The 26,762-nt window shown below is 51.8% G+C and overlaps 1 protein-coding gene across 1 annotated transcript in view; it reads right to left on the bottom strand.

The window, feature by feature from the left end:
* SPOCD1 (SPOC domain containing 1) overlaps positions 1–25,125 on the bottom strand; it is a 35,399-nt gene extending 10,274 nt beyond the window's left edge. The window contains 13 exon segments of the mRNA XM_004718093.1: positions 1,441–1,563; positions 2,845–2,961; positions 3,056–3,215; positions 3,935–4,025; positions 4,338–4,413; positions 4,790–4,957; positions 5,995–6,036; positions 23,717–23,987; positions 24,278–24,333; positions 24,445–24,539; positions 24,542–24,567; positions 24,870–25,030; positions 25,102–25,125. Of these exon segments, the coding sequence (XP_004718150.1) occupies positions 1,441–1,563; positions 2,845–2,961; positions 3,056–3,215; positions 3,935–4,025; positions 4,338–4,413; positions 4,790–4,957; positions 5,995–6,036; positions 23,717–23,987; positions 24,278–24,333; positions 24,445–24,539; positions 24,542–24,567; positions 24,870–25,030; positions 25,102–25,125 (1,410 nt within the window).
* Positions 25,126–26,762: the final 1,637 nt, after the last annotated feature.

Raw genomic sequence — 26,762 nt, 5'->3', positions numbered from 1 at the left:
TGTGTGTGTGTGTGTGTGTGTGTGTGTGTGTGTGTATAGATTTCTTTTTCAAGCCGATTGCACAAAAGTCAACGGGACCACAGTGAAAATCACCAGGAAGAGCATGAGCCCGCTTCCTCGTAGACCACCTGCAGGGCAGGGCCATGGCACTGGCTAGGAGTCCACCTGCCTAGACTCAGATCCCATCTCCACCAAATGCCAGCTTCATGACCTTGGGGAAATGACTTCAGGCGCCTCCTCATCCATGAAATGGGCACACTAATAGCACGTGAGGTCCGAGCTAGGCACTAGGTCTAAGGGGGCACATAGTAGGTGTCCAGTAAGAGTAAAGATTGTTATTACGTGTCATCTCCACCTCCGCCCCTCCTCTCTCAGGGGACAGGGGTTTCTCCCCAGGCCACCTAGCAGCTCCCCCTCTATCTCCCTCTGTTTGTTCTAGGAATACAGATGGGGGGGTGCAGCTACGCCTCCTTTGGGGCTTCTCTGGCAGTGCTTCTCCTGATCCACAATGCACAATCTCCTGATGTGGACTGTGGGGGAACTGGAGGGAGGGGTCATGGATTTCTGTCTGTCATGTCTAGTGCTGTTTCACCCATGCCTAGATGGGGCCTGGCCACAGACGGTGCTCAATAAATATGCAGAGTCAAAGAACATGCTCCCCAGCTCCTCAAACCCCAAATCAAACTCACTGCCATCAAATCAATGCCGACTCATAGCTAGCGACCCTATAGGACAGGGTAGAACCTCCCTTGTGGGTTTCTGAGATGTTAACTCTTAAGGGAGTAGAAAGCCCCATCTTTCTCCTGAAAAGCTGCTTGGTGATTCTGAACTGCCAACCTTATGGTGCGTAACTACTAAGCCTCAGACTGTACCCCAATTAGGCCAGGGTGAGCAAGTGACCCCCAGGTCACTCAACTGAGCCCAAGTGGCCTTCTTCTGAGAGCAACCAAGGCAGGCCTATGGGCCATGCTGATTGGCTGCAGAAGCAGAACTGATGGGTGCCAGATGGAGGTGCAGGACGGAGCCAAGATTCCCAGCAGTCAGATGAGACCTGGGCTCACGGATGACTCCTGGTGATTTTTCAGGTCCCGGGGCAAGGTCCAGGAAGGCTGCTGAACCGGCTGCCCTGGGTCCTGATGGTGCCCTGCCTGGAGCATCCCTGGCCCTTCCACTGCATAGAAGAGGTTGGTAATAGAAGATGCCCTCACTTCCAAAATGATCGCTGCCTGGAGCACTGTGGCCACCTGGCTTCCCAAACAAAGATACAAGTGGGACGTCTGAGATATTAGGACTGATGGCTTTTCTCACGGGGGTGCCTGGACTGGTCTCCATCAGGATCAACCACCAGGTCGGTGGTCCGACAACTTGCCTGAGACAACAATGGCAAGGGAGGCGAGGGGTGGGGTCTCGGGGCAAAAGGCAGGTCAGGGCCATGCTTACCACCAGGTCCTCCAGGGTCTGGTCATTGTCCCTGGGGATTTCCTCCACGCCCTTGTGAGTCAGCTTGGTGGCTGGGAGGCTGCACTGCTGCTGCTGCTGCTGCTGCTGAATGATCTCCAGGCCCTGGCAGTCCAAGCTCCGCTGAATCTTTGCTCACAAAGTGCCCTCCCTCCTCCCTGGAGGCCCCTGTCCTGTGGTTTTCCTTCTATGCCCGATCCTTCCCTTCTTCCACACTTTTGTTTCTGCCCTCCCTTCACCTGGAATACCCTCTTGTCTCTGCCCTACTTCCCCAGAGTCCACTCATGTGCCCCTCAATTCAAATCTGCCTCCTCTAGGAAGCCTTCCTGGGCTCTGCCTTTAACCACAAGTCAATTCTGCCTCAGTCTGTACCCCAAGCCCTGCCCTGAGTGAGAAGGGTGTGGTGGAGTCCCGGCTAGACCATTAATAAAGAGCCACAGGCAGTGGGGCCTGGGGCAGTCGGCTTCTCCTTTCCCTGGAAATTCATCGAGAGCATGATACCGAACAGCCTCTGTAGAGGCTGGTGCATTCATAGTGTGATGCTTAGCGAGGACCACGGTCCGCCCGTGGGAACTGCTTCCGGAAAGCACGATGACTCCTCTTTTCGAGGAACTGCTGGTGGCAGAGGCCCTCAGCTCGGCGGGCAGCGGGGCAGTCACGCTCATGGTATCGTGGTGCGGAAGACCCCCTGTGCTTGCTTTACAGCGTGGAAGCACCATGTTGAGATTCTTCCCAGTTTCTGGACAAGAGGGCCTTGCATTTTCATTTCTCACTGGGCCCTGCAGCTCATGTAGCCAGTCTCCCTCCCCGGACCCCCAACAGTGTCTGGATAGAAGCTAAGCTTATGGCAGATGCTGCTGTATCACTGACTGGCCTCAATTATCCAACATAGCCAGCCCAACGTCTTCCCCAACAGGGGTCTTAGTGCTCCTCCCCTCCCCACTGGCCCCAATCCTTACACTCAGCTGCCCACCACCACCAGGCAAGCAGTCTCCAACGCCAGGCGGTGTCTACCCTACCCTGGCCCTGAGGAGTGCCCAGCAAGGAGCGCCCCACGGGTACAGGGTGCATGGGGACTGATTGAGGAGTGTGGGGTTCCTGGGGTCTCCCAGGGGTTCCTCAGACTGGGGTAAAGAGAGGGGCACCCAAGGGGACTATCCCTTCTAGTTGATGATAACCCTGACTCCAGACTATGATAACCCTGACTCCAGACTCTGAACGACTCCCCCACACCCCTGCCACCCCCAGAAGTAGGCCCCTCTCGGGGGTGTCACCACCTAGCTCTCCACCCTCAGTTCTGTCGCTGTTGCCCTGTAGGGAAGCTCTCTTGGCCCCTCTCCTGGCCATCACCCCTGCCCTCTCCCCTCCTCTGAATGACTGGCTTACCCTTTTCTCCTCCTGGTCCCGCCAGCGGGCCAGTTCTTGAGGGGCCAGCTGGATTGAGCTCATCCGCACCAGGCTGTGGGGGGTGAGGTCCCCACGAACCACTCTGAGAAACAAGTCCTGCAGGGCAGGAAGCAGGGGCTGCAGTCTACTCAGAGGCCCCCAGCCCCACGCCCTGCCCGGTGACCACGGCTCTGCAGCCTGGAAGCCTCACTGGGTTCCTCGGGTCCCGCAGGTTGAACACCAGGCTGCGGTACTTGGTCTTGTAGCGGCAGGTGGTGTCCCGGGTTAGGTCAAAGAGGGCCGCCTCGATGCTCGCAGCTAGGCGCCCCAGGGCCTTCTCACTCAGCACCAGGTGTGGGAGCTCCTTCAGGCTGAGGGGGGCAAGATGGGGATACAGGGGTGTTACAAGCCAAAGCCACTTTCCGTCCTGTGCCCTCACCCTATAGCACCCACTGGTTTTCATCCCGGCCTGTGCCGTAGCATTTTGCTCCTCCTCGTTTTCAGACAGGGAGCCGGGGTTTCGGTAAGATACAGGACTCGCCCAAGGTCACACGGTCAATGGTACAGCGGAGACCTGTCTTGACGGTGGGACCCACACACCACCCCTGGGCCAGTGGAACTGGAGTCTGTGTGGAAGCGGGGGAAGCGTGGGTGTCAGGCACAGGACCAGGGAGGGAACAGGGCCCTGGGTGGAGGCCAGGAGACCTCAGAAGTCATGCTAAGGTTCTGTCTGACAGGCCTCTGCACAGCGCCCCTAACTCGCTCACCGTCTGTAAGCAAGAGCTCCGTGCTCAGCTCCGGAACCCTCTCCCAGCAGTCTCATTGTGGACCCTGAGGGTGTTGCTGGGGGTGACAGTCAGGTGGACCTGAGCAGAGCCTGGGCCAGCTCAACCTTGGAGCCAGAGAGGGGCTCTCACTGTGGCTCTCCAGGGCTGGGGGGACACACAGCTGCATGCGGGGAACCTCACAGCTACACAAGGGGGCGAGTCAGACCCAGCGCAGCCTCCCATCATGCTGCCCACGGGCACTGGCAGGTGGTGATGGGCGGGGATGGTCCTGCCAGGGTCCGAGATGAGGAGCACAGCCTTACCGACTCGTCAGTGCCTTCTGCAGGGTGTGCACCACTGTGCCCCGCACCCTGACATCCTGGGGCAGCTTCTCCTGTTCGTGCCGAGGCGGAGCTACAGGAAAGTGAGACCCCAGGGCTGGACTCCCAAGAGTACCCAGGAGAGTGATGGGGGAGGGGTGAACACCATGCTGAGGGGCTCAGGCAAGTGGGGGAAGGGCCCCACCCTTCGGGACCCAGGCTGTCCCCATGCATCTGGGAAGTAGGTCCAGGCAGCCGGCAGCCCAGCCCCTTCGGAGAAGGACAGTGTGTTAGGGAGGAGAAGGGAGGATTCCTGGCAGGGGCTGGAGACCAATAGCGGGCCTGACCCTCCCCAGCAGTCACTGAGAGAGAGGGGGCAGCTGGGGGCACCTCCAAGGGCCCTCACCTGAGTCCTCACCCGCCTCTCCTCCACCAGCCTCCTCCTTGTCAGCGGCCATTGCTCTGCACTGTGCAAGCAGGGCCTGAGCGGGAGAGGAGAGGAAGTCAGGCTGGGGGAGGGCGGTGGGGGGATGGCCTCCTCCGAGTTATCTCCCCAAAGAACCACTGTGGCTGAGGTGCAAGCACTGTCCCTGGTCACTCAGCACCTCCTCCTGTGAGAGACGATGAGGTCAAGAAGGAGGGACCCTGAGAGCCCATGCTGTTCATTCTGAAGGGGGTAGTGGAGGACGCTGGGCAGCAGACCAAAGGCTGCCTGCTCCCTGCCCATACCACAGGGCCCCAATCCTCTTTGCGGCCAGGCACCCCCTTTCTGAGCCGCAGGGGTAGCTACGTGAACCGGGTGGGAAGGGGCGCTGCTCAACAGCATGCAGTGGGATGTGTGTGTAGGGCCCTCTGTACCTGGCACTCAGTGGCACGCTGGGCGGTGGGGCCTAGCCTCTTCCCAGATGCCCGAGCAGGCAAGACCTCCATAAAGTTCTCCAGGGCCTCCAGCTTGGCGGGCTGCAGGCCCCCGGCCGAACTGTGGCTGATGGCCCCCAGGAGCCGGATGACAGGCCCGGAACCAAGCTGCTGGGGAGAGAAGGTCAGAGGCGGGGTGCCCGGGGGACCTGTGCTCCCCTCACCTGTTTACACACACACACACACACACACACACACACACGCACACGCACACGCACACGCACACGCACACGCACACACGTGCGCGCGCGTGCGCGTGCGCGTGCCCAGACCATTGGCTCTGTGAGCACAGGGAACACGCCTTGCCTTGGTTCTTGCTGCTTCCCAAGTGCCTAGAGAGTCTGGCCCAGAACACTGCAGTGAAGATGCGTGGACTGCCTGGCCTCCCCGTCCCAAGAGAGGGGCCCGACTTCCTTCCTCTTCTCTCCTTCCCCGTTCATCCTCTGGTGGTCCAGAGCTAACTGACCCCTTTAGGGGCTCTTCTAGCCCTCCTCCTGAACAGACATGCATGTCATCTGGGGGGCACCTCTCCTGACTGACTCAACCGCCAACCCTTCCTCACAGTCCCGTCATGCACCCTTCTTGGGGGTCCCTGCTGGCTCTGTGCTCCTCCTAGGAGGCAGGCACATGATAATCAGATCCATCATTCCTCCTGTCAGCCACAAGTGCAATCACACCGCCCCCCTCGCCTCTAGTGTCCCTGAGAGGAAGCCCTTCGAGACCCACTCAATGAGCAGGGTGGTTTCTGGTCTTCTGAAGGAACTGCTGCGTCCAGCCCTGGACCTGCTCTCGCGCTCAACGCGAGCTTCGAGCCTAGCAGTTAGAGCGCTGCAAGGCTGGCAGAGGCTGAAGGTCTCCTTCCAACTTTCTGTGCTTTAATCTCATTTTCAGTGTGGGCTGCTTCTTGGCATTGATTGTAAATCCCAGGAGACTTGATTTTGGAAGCAGGTGGCTCTGACATTGTCTCCTTGAATGAACGATCATGAAGTGAGCGTGTTCCACTGTAACTCAGTGTCAGACGGGATGGGAATACTGGGATGCTCTAGCTGGGCAAGTTAGAGGGGCAATGACTGCATCTACTGTGGGGGGGGTGTCCCCCGATAAAAGGAAGGAGATGGAGAGTAACGAAGAGAAGACCTACGTACGTAACACACATGCTTCACCCCACGTGGCATTTCCACTTCCTCCTTGGAGAGAAAAAGGGTGCAGGGATTAGAGACCCCACTGCAGGGAATCCACAGCAGGAAGCCACTCACAGAGGAGAAAGATGTACGTTCCGTGTCCAACATCACCTCTGGGTGGGAGGCAATGTCCATCAAAGGGGAAATGGTCAACAGACACATCATACTATGGATTCTATGAGGCCACTAAAAAGGGAGTCATAATAAAAGTTGGCCACTCGGCAGGGGCTTATGTGAGGGCTGGCCCCAGAGGAAGCCTCTCCCATGTGAGTCTGCCAGGAGGTATGCACTGCATTCAAACTCCCATGGTGTTGGGTCAGTTCCGAAGCACAGTGGGACCCTATGGAAGAGAGCTGAACTGTTTGCTGGAGTTTCTAAAGCCGTCATCTCTACAATAGTGAATGGCCACTTCTACCTCCCACGGAGACGCTGGTGGGTTTGAACTGCCAACCTTGTGAGTAGCAGCCGAATGGGTAACCCCTTCACCCCCAGGGCACCTCATGGGCGATTACTGACCCCATTTTACGGATGAGAAAACTGAGACTCAGACAGGGTCTGAAGAGCCCATCGGTACTAATCAGCAGGGCTAGGGTTAGAACCTGGGTCTTGCTGGGTCGAAAGCTTGGGCACTGAACTCCTGGGCTCTCCTGAGCAACGGCCCGCCTGGCACTCACTGACACGGAGAGGGTGGTGGTAAGAAGTATTATTAGACCAAGAGAGAAAACACTCCACATGCACATAGAGGTTATAGAACAGGCCCTGTTGCATAAGCCCGTTTATGTATAAATACATATTTATAGATGCATAATGGAGATTATCTCTGGGGAATAAAATTCCAGGGGGATTTTCACTCTGTACTTGTAGCTATGTGGATATTTATGTTAGTCAAAATGAGCATGTATTTCTTTTATAACCAGGAACATATTTTTATTAAAAACAAGCTCAGAGTAGCATGTGTACTGTACTACCGTTTGCGTGAAAAAAAAAGGGGGAAATGTTATTCTAGATTTGTATTTGCTTGAATATACATAACATATCCCTTGTGTCCACAGGAGCTGAATAGCCAGGGCCGGGGCATCAGGGAAAGGACAGGGTGGTGGGAAGAGACTATCCTCCCACTCCCATTTTTTAACCGTGCAAATGAGTCAGCCTTTCAAAGGGTAAACTGGAAACAACAACAACAACCCCCATTGCCCTGAGTAGGTTCCTATTCCTGGGGCAGGCCCACAGGTGACAGCGGGAGGGCTGCAGACGAAATACACCCTGGGAGGAAGTAGGGGAAACACATGAAGAATCACTGCTCCTGTTATGGAGTCTCTCCCAAGTTGGAGCAACCCTGTAGGGGCAGAGTGGAGCTGCCCCCATCGAGTTCTCTAGACTGTAATCTTTACAGAAGCACATCGCCAAGTCCTTTCTCCCACAGAGGCTCTGGTGGGCTCGAACTGCCAACGTTTTGATTAGTAGCTAAGTGCTTAACCGTTGTGCCATCAAACTTAGAGCCACTGAGTCAAACCAGAGTCACAGAGACCCTCTGGACAGAGTCAAACTGTCCCCTCTGAGTTTCTGAGGCTCTAAATCTTTACAGGAGCAGACGGCCTCCTTTTTCTCCTGCGAGGAGGCTGATGGGTTTGAACTGCTGACCTTGTAGTCAGCAGCCCAGCATGTAATCCCCTAAGCTACCAGGTCTCCTATTGCACCACCAGGGCTCCTCATATTAAGAATAACCTTTCACAATTCAAAATGTGAGCTGGCCTCACCTCAGGGGTTGTTACACCAGGCTCACGGGGCTAAGCAACAACAGGTAGCAGACGCAGACCAGCACAGGCTTACTACGGCCCCTTATCAGACCAGGATGGAAAATATACTCTCATAATATCGTGAGAGCAATAAAACGGAGAGTCGAACATACGGGTGAAGGCATAAAAAACTATACAAAATGACCAAGCAGCTGTGGTTGAGAACCAAATATAGCTTCTGGAAATGAAAATACAATAATAATAATTAAAAATTTTAAACTCAGTGGGTAGTGTTAATAGCATATTAGGCACAGCTGAAGTGAGTTAGTGGACTGGAAGATACAGCTTCAAAAATCACCCGGAATATTTGCAGCACAGAGAACCACACGACGAAGGGCGAGGTGAACAGGACTCATTGAGCTGACGACGCTCCAGACGAGCGGGGAGAGAGAGCAGCGCAGCGGCAGTACTTGAAGAAACAGTGCCTAAGACTTCCCAGTGTTGACAAAGGGCGCCAATTCACTGATTCAAAGAGCTCAGCCGATTCCAACCAGGGCAGATCCACAGCACTCCCCACCTAGAGTCATCACAGCGAACGGGCTGGGCAGCAAAGGCAGCAGACCCTCAGAGGAAGCAGGTTGACAGCTAACACTTCAATGGCTAACATTGGATCCTCACCGTAACTACGCGGAAGCAGGTTCTACGGAAGAGGAAACTGAGACACACAGAGACACCAAAACCCTACTGCCATTTGGCCAATTCGGACTCATAGTGACCTGCAGGATAAAGTACAAGTGTCTCATAGTATTGCTGGGGACTTAAGGCGTAGAAGTAGCCTGCTTCATCGTTTTCCCATGGGTTCCCGTGGCTGCTGGGTTTGAACCACGGACCTTTCAGTTAACAGCCCAGTGCTTAGCCCACTAGGCTCCTAAGGCTCCTTTCATCGATATATAGAAAGCTTGTCCAAGATCACACAGATTGTAAATCAAAGAGCTGGATTTCAAATCCAGGCAGTCTAACTCCATAGGCCCTATCTTTATCCAATAGGTTTTATACCTCTCTTAATTAAAGGGCATTTTACCTACAAACCAAGACTTTTGGCAGGGTGGAACAGCCTTGGTGGGCTTCTGAGACTGTAACTCTTCACAGGAGTAGACTGCCTCCTCTTTCTCCCTCAGAGCTGGTGGACTGGAACTGCTGACCCTGCAGCTAACAGCCCAATCTGTAACCACTAGCTCCCCAGGAACAGACAAATCAGACAAACAGCTGGCTTCTCGATGGTAGTAATGGAAGGAAAGTCATAGGAGAATGCTTTCAGTGTGCTTAAAGAAGAGAACTCCCAACTGTGGGCCGGAGCAAAACAGTTTGCAGGCATTAGGATGAAAATGCACAGATTAAAGAGAAAATGCACAGATAATGTAGAGAAAACTAAGAGAGTGCTTTTGATGACCTTTTTCAATAAATGAACTTTTAAAGGATGAAGTGAGGCCAAAGGAAGACAAGAAAAAGGCCCCAAATGAAGAGCAGAAACACAAAGCAAGAATTTTGAGCAACGGAAATGACAACGATGAGGTTAAACCGACACAGAAGCTGGCTGTGCAAACCTAGCATGACAAGTGTGCAATCTCTGGGATTAAAAAAAATGTGGGAAATACGGGACAACTTCCTGGGTACCAACAGCAGTGAACTGGGAAGGGGCGAGCTTGGACTGGACTGGCTCCACGGTGCCTGCATTATCTTAGAGGAGATTAGAGTCACTGTCCTCTGTTGCTGTGGACTCAGCGGCAGTGCGTGGAAACTTCCACGATGGCGGCTACGTCCATGGAGCCTGCGTCGTCACGGCTGACAGTCAGTCTCCGGAGGGTCTGGTTCTCAGCGGCCCTGCGCCTCTTTCCTGATGACATGTCCAAAGTGCGAAAGCCAGACTCGCCGTCCTCACCTCGAAGAAGTATTTGAATTTTTACAAATTCGGGATTCTCGTACGCAAGAATGTAAGCAGGGAACAGGAACCTTCCGAACCACTAGAATTCTAAAAAGGGATCATCAGAGGAAATCCCTCCAAAAGGAGACCATGGAAGGGAGAAACGAATGGAAAATGCCGGACACATGAACGCAAGATAAGAAGGTAGGAAGAGAGCCAACTAAATCAGTACATACCACAAAGAGACTTCCCAAAATCAGACCTTTATAAAAATAAGATTCAATCACAACAAAACTCAAACTTACTGCCACCAAGTCAATTCTGACTCAGGGTAACCTGTGGGGGGGGACGGAGTAGAACTGCCCCTGTGGGTTCCTCAGGCTATAACTCTTTACAGGAGTAGGAAGTCTCATCTTTCTCTTGAGAGGCAGCTGATGGTTTTGAACTGCCGACCTTGTGGTTAGCAGCCCAATGGGTAACCACTACACCACCAGGGTTCCAGTGACAACATCCATCTCTGCAAATCAACTATGCAGAAAAGTTTAAAAGGATAAAATGGGAGTACTACGTGAACAGGCAAATAGCAACCAAAATAAAGTCAGTTTAACTATATTACTATCTGATAAAATATACTTTAAGGCAAAAAATAACAACAATTAGAGGCAAGACCTTGTCATATAATAATAAAGAATTTACAGGAAGTTATAACGACTCTACACTTACATGCATCTAATAACATAATCTCCAGTGGAGCCCTGATGTCATAGTGGGTTATGTGTTGAGCTGCCAACTGCAAGGTCAGCAGTTTAAAACCATCAGCGGCCACTTGGGAGAAAGAAGAGACTTTCTCCTCCCATAAAGCGTTACGTCTCAGAAGCCTATGGGGATGCCCTATTCTGTCCTTTGGGTCAGAAGGAGTTGGAATCCACTTGACGGCAGTGAGCTTTTTTAAGTAACAATCTCAAAAGGATATAAAGTAAAAACTGACAGGGCTAAAAGGAAAAAGAAAAGTTCACCACTATTGTAAGACATTTTCATGCATTTCTCTATTTGGTAAATCAAACTGAGATATCAGTAAGTCTCCTAGGAAACTCTGAAAGCTGGAAGGCAGTGGGCTAATATAGTCAAAGAACTTAGGTTGGAAGGCATCTTTCAGCACTATATTGGGTAGCAGGCTGCTGTGATCTGTAGGCTTTCCATTGACTGATTTTCAAAATTAGATCACCAGGCCTTTCTTCCTGGTCTATCTTAGATGGAAGCTCAGCTGAACCCTGTCGACCAGGCAGAGTGGCCCTGCCGGTATTTGAAATACTTACCGCTGGTTTAGCTTCCTGTATCACCATTTACTGCTTTCAAGCTGATTCTGACTCATCATAACCCTATCTAGCATTTCTGAGGCTCTGCATGCTGACAGCAGTAATTAGCCTCAGCTTTCTCTAGAGGAGCAGCTAGTGGGTTCGAACTGCTGACCTTGTGCTTAGCAGCCCGACTCATTATTCAGGACTCCACAAGAGCGCCTGCATCACAGCAGCACAGAATGCAGCACAGTATGATGAACTGACAAAGTAGGTGGAGGCAATTTGAACGAGGTTGCTATAAATTTAGGATGGTAAATGAAACCTTCCTGTTAACCAGCGAGAAAATGTCTCAAATAAAAATACACACGCAATGAAATGAGAAGGGACTCGGAGTGATGTGCCGCCGCCACCAACAGAAGGGCAGTAATAAAGGAAGGGCAGTATTAAAGGAAGGGCAGTATTAAAGGAAACCGGGACCAAAAGGGTTCAGATGTAAAGAAAATAAATAGCAAATGGCAGCAATTCGTCCTTCCTTCTCAGTAATTAAATGTGATGGCTTGGCCCGGCCAATTAAAAGGCACTGATGGGCAGAATGGAGGAGAAAAGAGCCCTAACGACATGTTCTCTACAAGAGTCGTTTCAAAGAACAAGACATGACTAGGTTAAATGCGAAAGGGGGGGGGCATGCAAATAGAAACCAAGAGAGAGAGAGCCAGAGTGGCGAGGTTCCTACACCGATTTGGCCTGAGGCCCCCTTTTCAGAAAAAAACAACAAAATTACACACTGCCTCCCTGGCCATTACACACGTTTGCACAGTCCATAATCCAGGATAAAGTGTGGGGATCTACTTTTGCAGGCCCCCTGGATCAGTCCAGTGCCCCCCAGGGGATGGTATCACCCTCACTGGGAATCAATGGACTAAGTTAATGTCAGATGAAACAGATTATAAGTCAAAAGCTGTTGTAAGAGACAAAAAAAGAGAGACCTTAGATAATGATAAAAGGATCAACTCGTCAAGAAGAAGTACTGTGACAATTATAAAATACGTATGCACCTAAAAGCAGAGCCCCCACGATATGTGGCGCAAACCCTGGCGGTCCACGGTAAGAGACTTTCAGACACCACTGTCAGGAGTGGACGGAACAGCTGGAGAGAGAGAAGGCCACCGGGACTGAATGACACTGCAGACCAACTCAATCTAGCACACGACAACAGGGCACCTGGACCATTCTCCAGGAGAGAGGATGTACTAGCGTGTAAAGAAAGGCCTCAACATTTGTTAAAAGATTGAAATGGCACAGCAACTCTTCTTTAACGATAGTGAGAGACGCTAGAAGTCAGAAGACAAATTGAACATTTCACCAAAATGTGGAAGCAAAACAATGGCTGGCTCAGAGGAGACATCAGAAAATACTTTCAGATGAATGGAGTCTCTGCTGGGTGGTGCCGGCAATTAATGTGCTGGGTTGCCAACGGAGAGAATGGAAGTCTGAGCCCACCCAGAGATGCCTTAGAAGAGGTGCCTCCCCCCAACCCCACCCCGCCCCAAATCTGCCATTGAAAACCCTAAGGAGGGCAAGTCTATTCTGACACACATGACGTTGTCATGAGCTCAGAGTCCACTAGCAGATAACTGGTTGGGGACGATGATTGTTGGGGACCAGTGGAGATGCTAGATTATAGCCGACATTCCACCATTTCAGGAGGTAGCACCTGAGCAAGAACCAACAGTTCTGAAGGAAGAAGTCCAAGCTACACTGAAAGCATTAGCCCACAACAAGGCTCCAGGAATTGATGGAGTACTCAGTGAAGTGTTTCAGAAAGCTGAAGAAGCACTGGAAGCATTCACTCATCTATGCCAGGAAATTTGGAAGACAGCTGCCTGGCCAACTGACTGGAAGAGATCCCTATGTGTGCCCATTCCAAAGAAAGGTGATCCAACAGAATGCTCAAACTATAGAACAGTGTCATTGATATTGCACACAGGTAAGATTTGCTGAAGATCATCCAAAAAAGATTGCTACAGTCCATTGACAGGGAACGGCCTGTTCAGGCTGGGATCAGAAGAGGACGTGGAACAAGGGATATCATTGTTGATGTCAGATAGGTCTTAGTTCAAAGCAGAAAATACCAGAAAGATAGTACTTGTGTTTCACTGACTATGCAAAAGCATTCAAGTGTGGACCATGATAAACTATGGATAACCTTGAGAAGAATGGGAATTCCAGAACACTTCCTGTGCTCATTTGGAACTTGTACATGGATCAAGAGGCAGGTGTGTGAACAGAAAAAGGGAATGGTTTAAAATCAGGAAAGGTGTGCGTCAGGGTTATAGCTTCTCACCACACTGTTCAATCTGTATGCTGAGCAAATCATCAGGGAACCGAGATGATCAGAGGAAGAACGTGGCATCCCAGATTGGAGGACGGCTTGTTAACAACCTTTGGTATGCACAAGACTTGCTTGCTGAAAGTGAGGAGGAATTGGAGTACTTGCCGATGAAGACCAAGGATTGTAGCTTCCAATATGGATTACAACTCAATGCAAGGAAAACACAAATCCTCCGGACTGATCCAATAGGTGACCCCATGATACATGGATGAAAGGTTGAAGGTGTCGAGGATTTTGTTTTACTTGGATCCATAATCAGTGTTCATGGAAGCAGCAGACGAGTTGCATTAGGTAAATCTGTCGCACAAGACCTCTTTAGAGTATTGAAGAGCAAGGCTGTTACTTTAAGCACTAAGGTGCGCCTGACCCAAGTCATGGTATTCTCCATTGCATCTTGTGCCTGTGAAAGTTGGACGTTGAAAAAGGAAGACCGTTGAAGAACAGATGCATTTGAATTGTGGAGCTGAAGAAAAATATTGAAAGTACCATGGACTGCTAAAAAGACAAGCTGATCTGGATTGGAAGAAGTAAGGTCAGCAAATTCCCTGGAGGCAAGCAGAGTCTTATATACTTTGGACATGTTGTTCAGGAGAGACCAGTCCCTGGAGAAGAATATGACTGGGAAAGTGGAAGGGAGGCAAAAAAGAGGGAGATACTGAAAGAGATGGACAGACACCGTGGCTGCATCAATGGGCACAGGCATAGGACCAATGGTGAGGATGGCGCAGGACCAGACAGTGTCTGCACAGGGTCACTGTGGGTCGGAGCTGACTCCATGGCATCTAACGACAACAACAACAAGAGTGGAGGGGGTTCCCACTCAGACCAACCCCACAGGGCGGAGCAGAGCTGCCTCACGGGGCTAGTATGGCAATACTCTGTCGGAACCTGTCTCGGTTTTTTATTCCATGAGGGGCTGGTGGGTTCCAACTACATTCACCAGTTAGCCCAGTGCTTAGCCACGGCACCCCAAGGCTTCGCAGAGACAGGTGTAGAGGGTTACGCCCAGGGCGGCGAACTGCAAGGTCAACTCAAAACTATCAGCCGCTCTTTGGGAGAAAGAGGACGTTTTCTACTCCCATGAAAATTACAGTCTCAGAAACCCACAGGAGCAGGTCTATCATGTCCTATCGGTCCCTGTGAGTCGGAATCAACCTGATGATCGCAGTGAGTTACTTAGCCCTTTAATGAAGGAACGCACAACAGACCCAAACCGATGAGATGCAGTGAAGACAGAAGCCAGGGGAAGGGCAGGGGCTGCAGGTCTACGGGGATGATGACGAGACTCTGGGGGCCAAGGCTGGCAGCAAGTTCATGTCCTCACTGCCCTCAAGTCAATGCTGACTCATAGCAATGCCCTGAGGTTCCCAGACTGTCACTGTTCTCAGAAGTAGAAAGCCCAGTCTTTCTCCTGAGGAGTTGCTATCTGTTTTGAACTGCTGACCGTGCAGATCGGAGTCCTAAGCATAAGCCCTACACCACCAGGGTTCTATGAAAGTTACAGGGAAGGAAACAGAGTCCCCAGTGTGGATGCACCTATCAGGTCCTTTAAGCCTCCACTCCAGCCTGAGTCCACATCAGGACGTCACCTCTGGGACCTTGGGGTCTGGGGGCCTTCTGGTGCTTCCCTTGCCCCTTCGTGGCCCTCATTCTGCCCTGACCTTCCCAGGAATTGTTGCCTCACTGTCCCCTCTCACCACCATCCTTTCACCCCTGTGCGCTGCCACCTCCTGGGAGAGCCACCTGGCCCTAGGGCTCTACTTCTTGCCAGTCTCAGGCTCCCACGTTCCTGCCTGGGGGCCTGAGGAGATGCTGGCACCCCGCCTCCTGCTCCAGCCAACAGCTGGCTTCTCCCTCTGGGTCCTGCAGCTGTCTCCCTCCTGCTGCGTGAGGAGCAGAGAACAGCAGTGACGTGTTGTTTGTGATTCTGGTGAAGATTCCGTCTGGGAAGGGTTTTCGGGTACGGCTGAGAACCCCACAGGGAACCGTGGCTGCTGAGGGCAAGTCAAAAAAAGTCCCAGGTTCTGGGGAGGAAGACAGACAGCTGCCGTGGAGTCAATGCTGGTTCACAGCAACCCTATGGCAACAGAGGAGCCCTGGTGGTGTAGTGGTTATTCGTTGGGCTGTGACTCTCATGGTCTGCAGTTCAAAACCACTGGCATCTCCTCGGGAGAAAGACTGGGCTTTCTACTTCTGTGAGCAGTTAGTCTCGAGACCCACAGGGGGTCGCTGTGAGTCAGCCTGGGCTCGATGGCAGTGAGTTTTATTTCTGGTTTTTATGCCGACGAACAAAGCATTGCTTGGTCCCGCCTCCTCCTTCGGATCGCCAGCACATGAGTCCACCGCTGGGGACACGGTGCTGATCCACCTCCCCGAGCATTCTCCACCAAGCGTGACGCCCAACTCCAGTGACACGTCCCTCCCAAGGATGGTCCGAAGCAAGTGCGTTAAACAATTTTCTGTTATGATCCCTAAGTTTTTACTCGATCTTTCTTCCAAGACTGACTTAGTCTGGAAGCTTGGCTGACACCTGTCTGCCACGGGCAGGCCCGCTGGGCATGGCTTCCAGCATCCCAGCCACTTGCAAACCAGAACGACAGACGACAAATGGGTGGTGGAGCCACTGCTGTTGAGTGGATTCTGACTCGTGCGCCGTAGGGTTTTTCTTTTACGCAGCTCATCAAGCCTTTGTGCTACGGGGCAGTCCCCAACCTCTCAGCCAGCTCTTGAGCTTTGTTAACTGTGTGCACCACCCAGGGACTCCTAGCCCTAAGGGCCCCACAGTGAAGCCACTTGGCTAATGACCCAAACTCTGACGGTTTGAAACCACCCAGCATCTCTGGGCACGCAGAACATGTGCCTGGAGCAAGAGGCAGTTGTGCCAACAGAACGTGGGAATACCACAAGGTTTACAATCGGGAACGGTGGGCATCAGGGCGGTATCCTCTCTCTATACTTGTTCAATCTGTATGCTGAGCAAATCATCCGAGAAGCTGGATTCTATGAAGAAGAATGCCGCATCAGGAGTGGAAAAGACTTATGAACAACCTGCGAGATGCAGATGACACAACCTCGCTTGCTGAACGCGAGGACCTGAAGCCCTTGCTGATGAGGATCAAGGAAGGACTGGCGCCTTCAGTGTGGATTACGGATCAATGTCAAGAAAACCAAAAATACAACAGGACTAGTAAATAACATCATGATAAATGGAGAAAAGGTTGAAGATGTCAAGGATTTTTGTCTTCCGGGATCCATCATCAATGCTCATGGAAGCAGCAGTCAAGAGATCAGAAGACATATTGCACTGGGTAAATCTGCTTCATAAGACCCCTTTAGAGTCTTGAAGAGCAAGGATGTACTTTAAAGACCAGGTGTGCCCAACCCAAGCTGGTCGTTTCAATCAACTCATATGCATGTGAAAGTTGAACACAGAATAAGGAAGACCAAAGGAGAATTCATGCATGTGTAGGATGGTACTGGTGAGGAATATTGAAAGTACCATGGACTACCAAAGGACAAGCAAAGCTGTCTTTGAAGTACAGCCAGAGTGCTCCTTAGAGGCAAGGATGGCGAGACTCCTTCCCCGGTACTTTGGACCCGTTGTCAGGAGAGACCAGTCCCTGGTCATGCGTGGTAAAGTAGAGGGGCAGCAGAGCAGAGAAAGGCCTTCATCAAGATGGATTGACATAGTGGCCGCATTGGTGGGCTCAAACAATTGTGAGGACGGCATAGAAGTGGGCAGTGATTCATTCTGTTGTACACGGCGTCACTCTGAGTTGGAACCGACTTGATGGCACAAAACAACAACAACAAGCATCTCTGTAGGATAAAGGCCTGGGGATGTGCTCCCATAGAGATTGGAACCAGCAAACAAACCCTATGGGCCCGTTCCACCTTACATGGGGTCAGTACGAGCAGGGTTGGCTTCATGTAGCCCACCCATAATGACAAGAGGCTCCTTTACACCCTGAGAAACTAGAGAAGGACGCGCAAACAAAGCTCAAAGCCACAACAAGGAATGAAGGGGGGAAATTATAGCAGAGATCAATGAAATAGGAAACTAGAAAACAGCAAAGAGGATCAATGAACCCAAAAGTTGGTTATTGAAAAGATCAATGAAACTGAGAAACTCCTAAGGGAAAAAGAGAAAGTTGGACCGACTCAATGGCAGTGAGTGAGAGCCACTAGTAACTAATCTCAGAACGAGAGTGGAGACAATTACCACCAACGTTACAGAAATTACAAGGACATTAGTAAGGGTGCTTTGGTGGCATAGTGGTTACATGTTGGTCTGCTAACGGCTGAGTCTCAAGTTCAAAAGCACCAGCTGCTCCGTAGGAGAAAGATAGAGCATTCTACGCCCATAGAAGGAAAGTCAGAGAATGCTATGAATAATTAATTATATGCCAAAATATTAGATAACCTACATGAATAAATTCCTAAAAATATACACACTATCTAAATTAGACCAACAAGAAATAAAAAATCTTGACAAATCTACAAAAAGAAACAGAAATAGTAGCAGAAAAGTCCCAACAAAATAATTATTTTATTGCATTTTTAAATGAGTTTTTTGGGTGTTTTTCCCATTTGGAGATATAAGCTATCTGTAGGTGAAATGAAATGATGTCTGAGATATGCTTCCAAATAATTCTAACAGGGGAGGGGTGTGAGCAAGCTGGCGTATGGGTGGCATGCGTGGGGCAGGATTAGTCTCAGGGTGACCATTGCTAGGGTGATGAGTACATCGGTTCACTTCTGTAAAGAGCCAGTCAGAAAACATTTTGGGCTCAGGGGGCATACACAGGCAGCCTCTAGTCCCTGGATGGTTCTCGTGCCTGGCTGCTAACAGAAAGGAGGAGGGGTCAAGTTCAGCACCGTGTAAGCAAGGCCTGGCGATCTGCTGAAAATGCAGCTTTTGAAAACCCTGGGGCACAGTTCCACTTGGACACACACGGGGTCACCCTGAGCCAGAGCCCTTTTTTCGGTTTGTTTTCCATGACAACACGTGAACAAGCAGCTAGCCTGCATTCCAGTAAAAGCTCACTTACCCAAACAGATGTGCGGTCCGCCGTTCATACTTGGCTGTGAGATTCCTGGAAGAGCCCCCCTGCTTACTGACAAGTCAAAATACAGTCTTGTAAAATGCCAACCCCCTCAGCCCAGCTCCTTGGCTCAGAGCAACGCCTGGAGAGTCCTCGCTGGAATCCAAAGCCTGTCTTAACTCCTGGTGTGACGCTGAGTGAGTCGCTTGGCTGTTAGAACGACTGGAGGGCACCGAACAATAAACTGTAAGCTCCTGGTACGCAAACGTCCGCAGGGAAAAGAGCTCTCTGGGGTTGTCCATCTGTCAGACCACGTGCTACCCCTGCTGACCGACCCTTTGCAGTTGGGTCTGGAAAGGGCAGGAGGTGCTGTGTGCCTCTCTGGCCGTGACGAGTCCACTGAGGACAGAGAGCGGCCCTCCCCGTGTCCCCTGCTATCCCAGCCTCCAGTCCCTGCCCCACTGGGTAGCTCCAGCCTCACTGCCTCACTACCTCACTGGCCATTGTAGGGCTGGGGCAGAGAAGAGCTGGCATTCTGCCTTCCTCTCCACCCCAAAAGTCTGTCTTTCAAGCCAATGGATACAACGTGTCCAGCCTCTCATCAGACTCCCAGTTGATTCTCATATTTCATAGAGTGGGGGTCCTCAAACTTTTAAAACGGGGCCAGTTCACTGTCCCTCGGACCGTTGGAGGGCCGGACTATAGTTTAAAAAAAAACTATGAACAAATTCCTATGCACACTGGACGAGTCGGCTACTAAGCAGGACAGGCAGCAGTGGCAAAAACATCCGGCGGGCCGGATAAATGTCCTCTGCGGGGCCGCGTGTGGCCCGCGGGACATAGTTTGAGGACCCCTGCCATAGAAGGTCAGTGAACAGATGCCTTAGGAGCACCCTGGAATAAGAGGCGGAGTTTGACCTTGAAGCCGTCTTTCTGCCTCTGCCAGCAGTCAGGATGCTTCCAGGAGAAGGGGCCAGGGCCCTCAGAGGGGCTCCTGGCCAGCCAGGAACCGTGTCCACGCTCACCCACACTGGCCCCTGGGTTACTAGCCCTGCCTCCCCCATCACAACACAGCCTCAGTCCTTCTGCAGCTGGCTCCCATCACCATGGCAACAGGTCATTTGGACAGCTGTGGGAAGACAGCCTCCATCAGAGCTCAGGATGGGCCTACACTCCTAGTGACTGGGAGCTAAGAACCCTTAATACCCCATTGGGAAATTGCACTTCCACTTCCTGAAGGCTGCAGCCGCCAGCCTAGGTCACTCAGATAGCAGCAAAGCCAGTCCGCTAGCCTCTGGGACATGGGCTCTTCCTTACACGATCAAAAACTAAACCCACTGCCACCAAGTCCATGCCAACTCATAGGGACCCTCGGGGACAGGGTAGAACTTCCCCTGTGGGTTTCTGAGACAAAACTCTTTACAGAAGTAGAAAGCTTCATCTGGTGGTTTCGAACTGCCAAGCTTGAGGTTAGCAGCCCAAAGTGTAACCACTACACCATCAGGGGTCCCTCCACAGCAGTGGTCAGAAATGAGAGGGGAGACATCACAGCCCACCCTTCCGTCCTGATAGTGTTCTAGGACTACGAAAAGTTTACAGACAGAGGCGATGCAGGGCTCAGGGAAGCACACCACATATTTGCTTGGGGAGATCTTCAAACACTATACAACTTCACAAAGAAACAAAACACAAGATCCTGAACAACTGTGCCTGTTTTTATACAGAGGGGGCCAATGTGTCGATGCACACGTACACACGCTGTTGTTCGTCGCCATGAAGCCGGCTCTGAAAGGAGTCCCTGGCCAATCCTGAGCCGTCTCTGTCGACATTAGCAGGCTCCCATCCACCTTTGCAGCCACTGCTGTGTACTCTGCCCCAGGGGCTCCACTCCCACCACTAGAATGAACGAGAGTGCTGTTGTGAGGCATACGGCTTCATTGGCGAATGGTGGTTGACATACAAGGGGCTTCAAAAAGGTCGTGGGAAGACTCCATTCTTTTCTACTTCCAATCACCCACGGCCTTTTTGGAGCCCTGGTGGCATAGTGGGTTACGTGTTGGGCTGCTAACTTCAAGGTCAGTAGTTTGAAGCTACCAGCCACTCTGAGTGAGAAAAATAAGACTTTTTACTCGGGTAAAAAAGTTTAGTGTCTTAGAAAGCCACAAGGTTAGTTTGTTTTTTAGATACATCACTAGGTCGGTGGTAGTATGGGTGGACTAGAGAAAAAAATTCATAGACACATATGTGTATAAGAAAGAGCTATATACACAAGAGCAATTGAATATTGAGAAAACATCCCATCCCAGTCCCGATCAAGTCCATAAGTCCAATATTAGCCCATATGTCCATTACCAATCCATAAAGTCCTCTTCAGACTCATAAAACACATGCAATGACGCAGAATGCAGGAAGATCACAGGCCTGTGGGTGGGAAGTCTTGTGGATCCAGTGGAAGTGGAAGCATCTCAGCACTGGCTGGAGTCTCCATGGGGTTCCTCTGGCTCAGGACACTAGGTAGTTCCATGTGTCTTGTCAGCTGCAATGTCTCCCAGGGAGTGAGCGTGTGTCCTACCTCAAGCGAGCTATTTATCTCCTTAGCACCTCCAAATAAGGTCATCAAGATGCCACCTGGTTGACAGGCTAGACTCCACCCCTTCACTCTTAATCCTCTCAAACTGACAACTGATTATGTAACTAGTCTCTCTTCCTAGTCCCTATCAGTCTGAAAGCTCTGCTGAAACCTGTCCACCGTGACTGGCCCTGCTGGTATTTGAAATACTGGTGGGGTAGCGGCCAGCATCACAGCCACACCCAAGTCACTGTAGCCGGAAGAGCTGACAGACAAGGAGTCGCCAAACAAACTGAAACCAATTGCCACTGCGTTGATTCTGATTCAGGGAGACCCCGTGTGTCAGAGGAGAACTGTGCTCCAAAGTTTTCAGTAGCTGACTTCTGGGAAGTAGGTCACCAGGCCTCTCTTCCAAGGTGCCTGAGTGGACTCAAAGCTCCAACCTTTTGGTTAGCAGCCAAGGGCATAAACCATTTGCACTAGCCATGGACTGCTATGTTTGCATTCCATAATCACATATTATTTCTTAATCTATATCTCTATACTAATTTTAAAAGGGCTGGAAGGATACTAGCAGTTAACAGTGGTTATCTCCAGAGGGTTTGCAAGATGAGGGAGGTGTTGTTGTTGTTGTTGTTGTTGTTAGGTGCCCTCGAGTCAGTTTCCCTGTCGTAGAGACCCTGAGTAACACAATGAAACATGGCCCAGCCCTGCAACATTCTCACGGTTGTTGTCACGATTGAGCCATTGTCGCAGCCACTGTGTCCATCCATCTTGTCAAGGGCCTTCCTCGGTTTCATTGCCCCTCCGCTTTACCAGGCGTGATGTCATCTTCCAGGGACTGGGCACTCCTGACAACATGCCCAAAGTACGTGAGAGAAGTCTCATCATCCTAGCTTCTCGGGGGCAGTCTGGCTGTATTTCTTCCGAGACAGGTCGATTTGTTCCTTTGGCAGACCAGGGAACACACTATGTTTCACTAGCACTGAAATTCAAATGCACCCACTCTGCTCTGGTTTTCCTTTAGGCAACGTCCAATTTTCACATTCAAAGGAAGCCTCTGAAAACACCACGGCTTGGGTCAGCCGAGTGCACCTTAGTCCTCAAAGTGACCCCTTTACTCCTCAACACGTCAGCGAGGTCTTGTGCAGCAGATTGGGCAAGGTAGAGGAGGGCATTAAAAGAGACTTCTTGTTCTAAAATTGATCGTGGTGATGATTGTACAACTCTTCTTGATCGGACTGAACTACTGAGTTGTATGGCTTGTGGGTAATATGCCAATAAAACTTTTTCAAATAGAGAAGGCGAGAGACTGCTTCATTTTGTTTAGCAAGCAGGGGCACTCGAACCTCCAGTTGGCAGCCAAGGGCCTTCAGCACTTGCATCACAGGGACTCCAAAGAGGGAAAGTGGGCAAGCAGCTCATTGGCTCCTTGTCCTGGTTCCACTATCTCTTTACTGTTTGACCTTGAGCATGCAAACTCACCTCTCTGGAATCTCAGTGTTCGCATCAGTAAAATGGGACTGTATCATCAGCCTAGTGTGGCCGGGAAGATAGCTGATCAAGTGCTTAGTACAGTCCCCTGCATGCACTAAGTAAGCTAAGTGCCACTTTCTCCTGTGATAATAATGTGGAAGCTTCACCTACAGACAGCGCAACAAGCGGGCAAGCCGAAATGCCCGGGGTTTGCATGTGATTCGTGTCATTGACCAGCTGTGACTTTGAGTGCATGACCTTACCTCTCTGGGCTTCATAGGAGGGTTGAACCCAAAGTGCACAGTCCACAGAACATAGTAAATAAGTGTAATAAAACAGGTAGCACCACTTTGTGCCTTTGGGGTATAAAAATTCTAGTTACATTTATTAATAAAATGATTATGACAGTATGAATAAAAATAACCAACAGAAGCGTGGTAGCTTGAGGGATCATGGCCAGACACAGAGTCCCTCCCTCCCGGTGTGAAGGAGCCCCGAGTCTGGCCACCTACGGCTGTTGTTCTTGGTAGGTGTTGGCTGAGAGTGACCTGCCTACAGCAGGGACGCTGCCCAGTCCTGCACCACCCTCACAATCGCTGCTGGGTTGGAAGCACACTGTCGGCTGTCTGACAAAGCTATTGTTAACACGAAGGGAAATGGACTATGAATTAAGCAATTTGTCTCTGTGCCTCATGCTACGCTAGATACATCACTTCATACCAACGTCTCCCTGAGTCCTCAGAGAAAGCCCATTTCTATCGGCCCACTTGTTGGTTATTGTGAAGGCAATGTTGATTTGGGCAACCCCTTGTAGACCACTGCATTTTCAAAAGGATGACCTTCCAGAAGCAAATTGCCTTCCACGGCACCACATAATCACTCATGCCACCTAGGGACTCACTCTCTTAGATTGGTGTTGTTGTTAAGTGCCGTCCAATCAGTGGACTGGCATCAGGATGCCATTTGCACACATGAGGACACTCAGATGAGAGGGCAGGTGACATCGCAAGGTTGTTCCTCAGGAAGTGGGCAGAGGGGAAATGTGAACCCAGGGCTCTTATTGGAATTCAGCAACTGTGGTGTATTTTCCCCATCCTGACCTTGGTGTGTCTCAGTTTACTCATCAATAAAATGGGATCGTGTTCACTAAGAGCCCATCTGGCTTAGTTCTATGGCATTCCATCATGAAGCACGATGTTGGGAGATATAGCCTGGCCCCTCCCATTTAACCTCGGAGATGCAAACTTACCCGTTTGGGGCTGCCTCCTGGGCTGGATCCCCCCAACTGGACCTGGATGGAGCTGGAGCATTCGTCACTGCCCTTCCTCAGTACAGCACACGGAGATCTTCTCTGCCCTCCGACTGGGCCTGCTTGGACCTGGCTGGTTGCAGGCTCCAGGGAGGTGCTAAGGTTGGCCAAGGCCTCCAGGGAGCTGGTGTGGGTGTCCATGGGGGCAGGGAGTCCTTGCTCCCACTTGCTCCAGGGCCCAGGCTGAGCCTTGACCTCCAGCTCCTCCTGGCTATGTGAAGGAACAGGGTCACTGTCGCTGCCTGGTCTCCCGAGGTGCTCAGCTTCACGCCACTCTGCCCAAGCTTCTCCAGACGCGGTCAGCCACAGTGCAGGGCTCCCTGGAGGATCTTCTGGGGCTGGCCTGGCAGCCTTCCTTCCCGTGGACAGCAGGATCTCACCAGGGCCAGAAGGACCGGCAGGCTGAACCCCATCCTCTGCAGCAGGCAAAGATTCAAGCTTAGTTCTGAAGCAAGAACCAGTCCCCACCCCCACCCCCGAAAACTTTCCTGGAGCCCTCACCCAGTGTCCTGGGCGAAGAGACCTGGGAGGGCCTCCTGAGGGTGCCAAGTTAGTGCCTGTGGGGGAGGGGTACCCCCACAGCGTGGGGCTCTCACCAAGCCACAGGAAGCCGCCAGCCCCTGCTGGCCCTGCAGCAAGGCCTACACAATACTCCGCCCCACCCCGACCTTGTTCCTATAGGAGCCAGACCTGGTCATACAGCAGGCCCCTTCATCACACCCTGGAGACCTCAACCCACCTTCTGCAGCCTCTGTGGGCCAGGGCAGCTTGCCTCCTCCACCCCCGCTGGTCTCTCCCAGAACCCTCATTGACATGCTATCACCGTTGCTGGGGTAGCTGCAGTTCAGAGGTCAGGCAGAGAAAGCAGACTCCTGGAGGTCAGGCCTGCCCCTGTTGTGGCCTCAGAATGGGCAGCCTGGGAACAGGATGCCCAACCTGGCTGTCTCATAACTGGCAGCTCTGGGACCACCCCATAGGCCCCAGTGTCAGCGCCCTTGGTCCTGAGGCTGGCATCAGCAGAACTCGCAGCCAGGAGGGGCTAATACCTGCAAGGGCCCCTTCCGTGAGGACCCTCTTCCTGCTGCCAGCCCACATTTGGGCCTCGGGGCTCGGCCACTGGCAATCTGGTGCCAGCACTGGCACGGAGCCAACTCCTTCCACCTCCTCCTGGGAAAACCCGAAGAGACCTTGGAGAGTGAGGGCAGGGTCCTCCAGGCCGGGCCACTCTGTGGTCACCTCCACATGTCTGTCCACCTACAGGGGTCAAAAGACAGAGGGAGGAGACTTCCTGAAGGCCACCTCTTTTCCAGAAGGTGAAGCCATACCCAGGCGCCCCCAGAAGACGGCATCCAGGAGTGTAAGCACCCAGCGGGTCCGAATGCCCAGGACTGGAGGGAAGGATTGCGCTACCCCGACCCGTGAGGTCTTCCCAGCTGTGCGGGTTTACACTCTCGCCTACAGGGGATTGAATATTGTGGCCGCTCATTCGCCGAGCACTTATCTGTGATTTCACGTCGTGTTGGCAGCCCCAGAGAAGGAAAACGCGATTCTGGGACGTGGGGTGGCTCGTCGAAGGGCACACCGGAAGCGGTGGCGCCCCGGATCTCACGCAAGGCAGGGCCCAGCTCTACCCTGGGCGCGCCGGCCCGAAGGGACCAATTCTCAACCTCGCCGTCCTCCCTCCCAGGCGGGTCTAGTGATGGCGACGCCCAGCCCAGGTTCCCAGGCCGGACCGGACGGCGCCCCCACCTCAGTGGGGCCCTGCTCTCTCACCTGGGGTCCCTCAGCGGTCCCACGACATTCCACCCTACAGCTGGAAATAGACGGGGATCACGTGGCGCAGGGCGGGGCCGGGGGACGTTATTCTGAGCGAGAGACGGGGCGGGGCCTCTGGCCCTGCGGGAAGGGCGTGATGACGTCCCGACCCAGGTAGGGCGCTGGTCCCCTGCAGGGGACTTCTCCATGGAGGTGCCCATTGCAGGGGCTTTCCGTGGAATCTTGAGCAGAGCTGGGGGGCCGCTAGGAGAGGGGAGTAGGGAGAAGGGGGCTAGGAGTTCGAGGAGCAGAAGGGCCTTAAATACCGGTTGAGAATTTCAACCTGATCCTAAGGCGATGAAGAGTTACCCCAAGTGCCTAAATCACGAAGGAAATGTAAGAATTGAATGTAGGGTTCCCCCTTGTTATTTATATTATTATCGTAAATGAAATATGGATATGCATATTCGAGCTCAAGGTCATTAGGTCCCATCCAGTTAGCTCAGACACGTGGCGACCCCATGTGCAACAGAATGACAGGCTCCCTGGTCCTGGACCACTTCCATCTTTTCTCTATCAAGATGTTGATGGACGTTCTCACAGTTACTGCTATGTTTGAGGCCACTGTGGAAGCCACCGTGTCGATCCAGCACTCGAAGGTCGTCTCTCTTCTCTGACCTTCCACTTTCTCAAGCGTGGTACCCATTACTAAGGCCCTCCTGATAAAATGTCCAAAGTATGTGAGATGAAGTCTTGCCATCGTCACTTCTTTTTTTATTTCTTTAGTTTTTTTCTTTTAAAAAGCATTTTATTGGGGACTTGTACAATTCTGTCACAATCCATCCATACATATATTGTGCCAAGCACATTTGTACATTTGTTGCCATCATCATTCTCAGAACATTTGCTTTCCACTTGAATCAGCTTGGTATTAGTTCCTCATTTTTTCCCTCCCTCATGAACCCTTGACAATTCAAAAATCATTATTATTTTGTCATGTCTTACACTGTCCGACGTCTCCCTTCACCCACTTTTCTGCTGTCTCTCCCCCAGGGAGGGGGTCATATATAGATCCTTGTAATCAGTTCCCCCTTTCTACCCCACCTTCTCCTTCACTTCCTAGTATCGCTACTCTCATTATTGGCCCTGAGGGGTTCATCTGTCCTGGATTCCCTGTGTTTCCAGTTCCTATCTGTACCAGTATACATCCTCTGGTCTAGCTGGATTTGTA

The sequence above is a fragment of the Echinops telfairi genome, unplaced genomic scaffold (assembly GCF_000313985.2).
Source record: "Echinops telfairi isolate 266 unplaced genomic scaffold, ASM31398v2 ScPeMD7_7457;HRSCAF=8495, whole genome shotgun sequence".
In the NCBI taxonomy this organism is placed as follows: Eukaryota; Metazoa; Chordata; class Mammalia; order Afrosoricida; family Tenrecidae; genus Echinops; species Echinops telfairi.
This window is presented reverse-complemented; position numbering and strand designations above follow the sequence as displayed.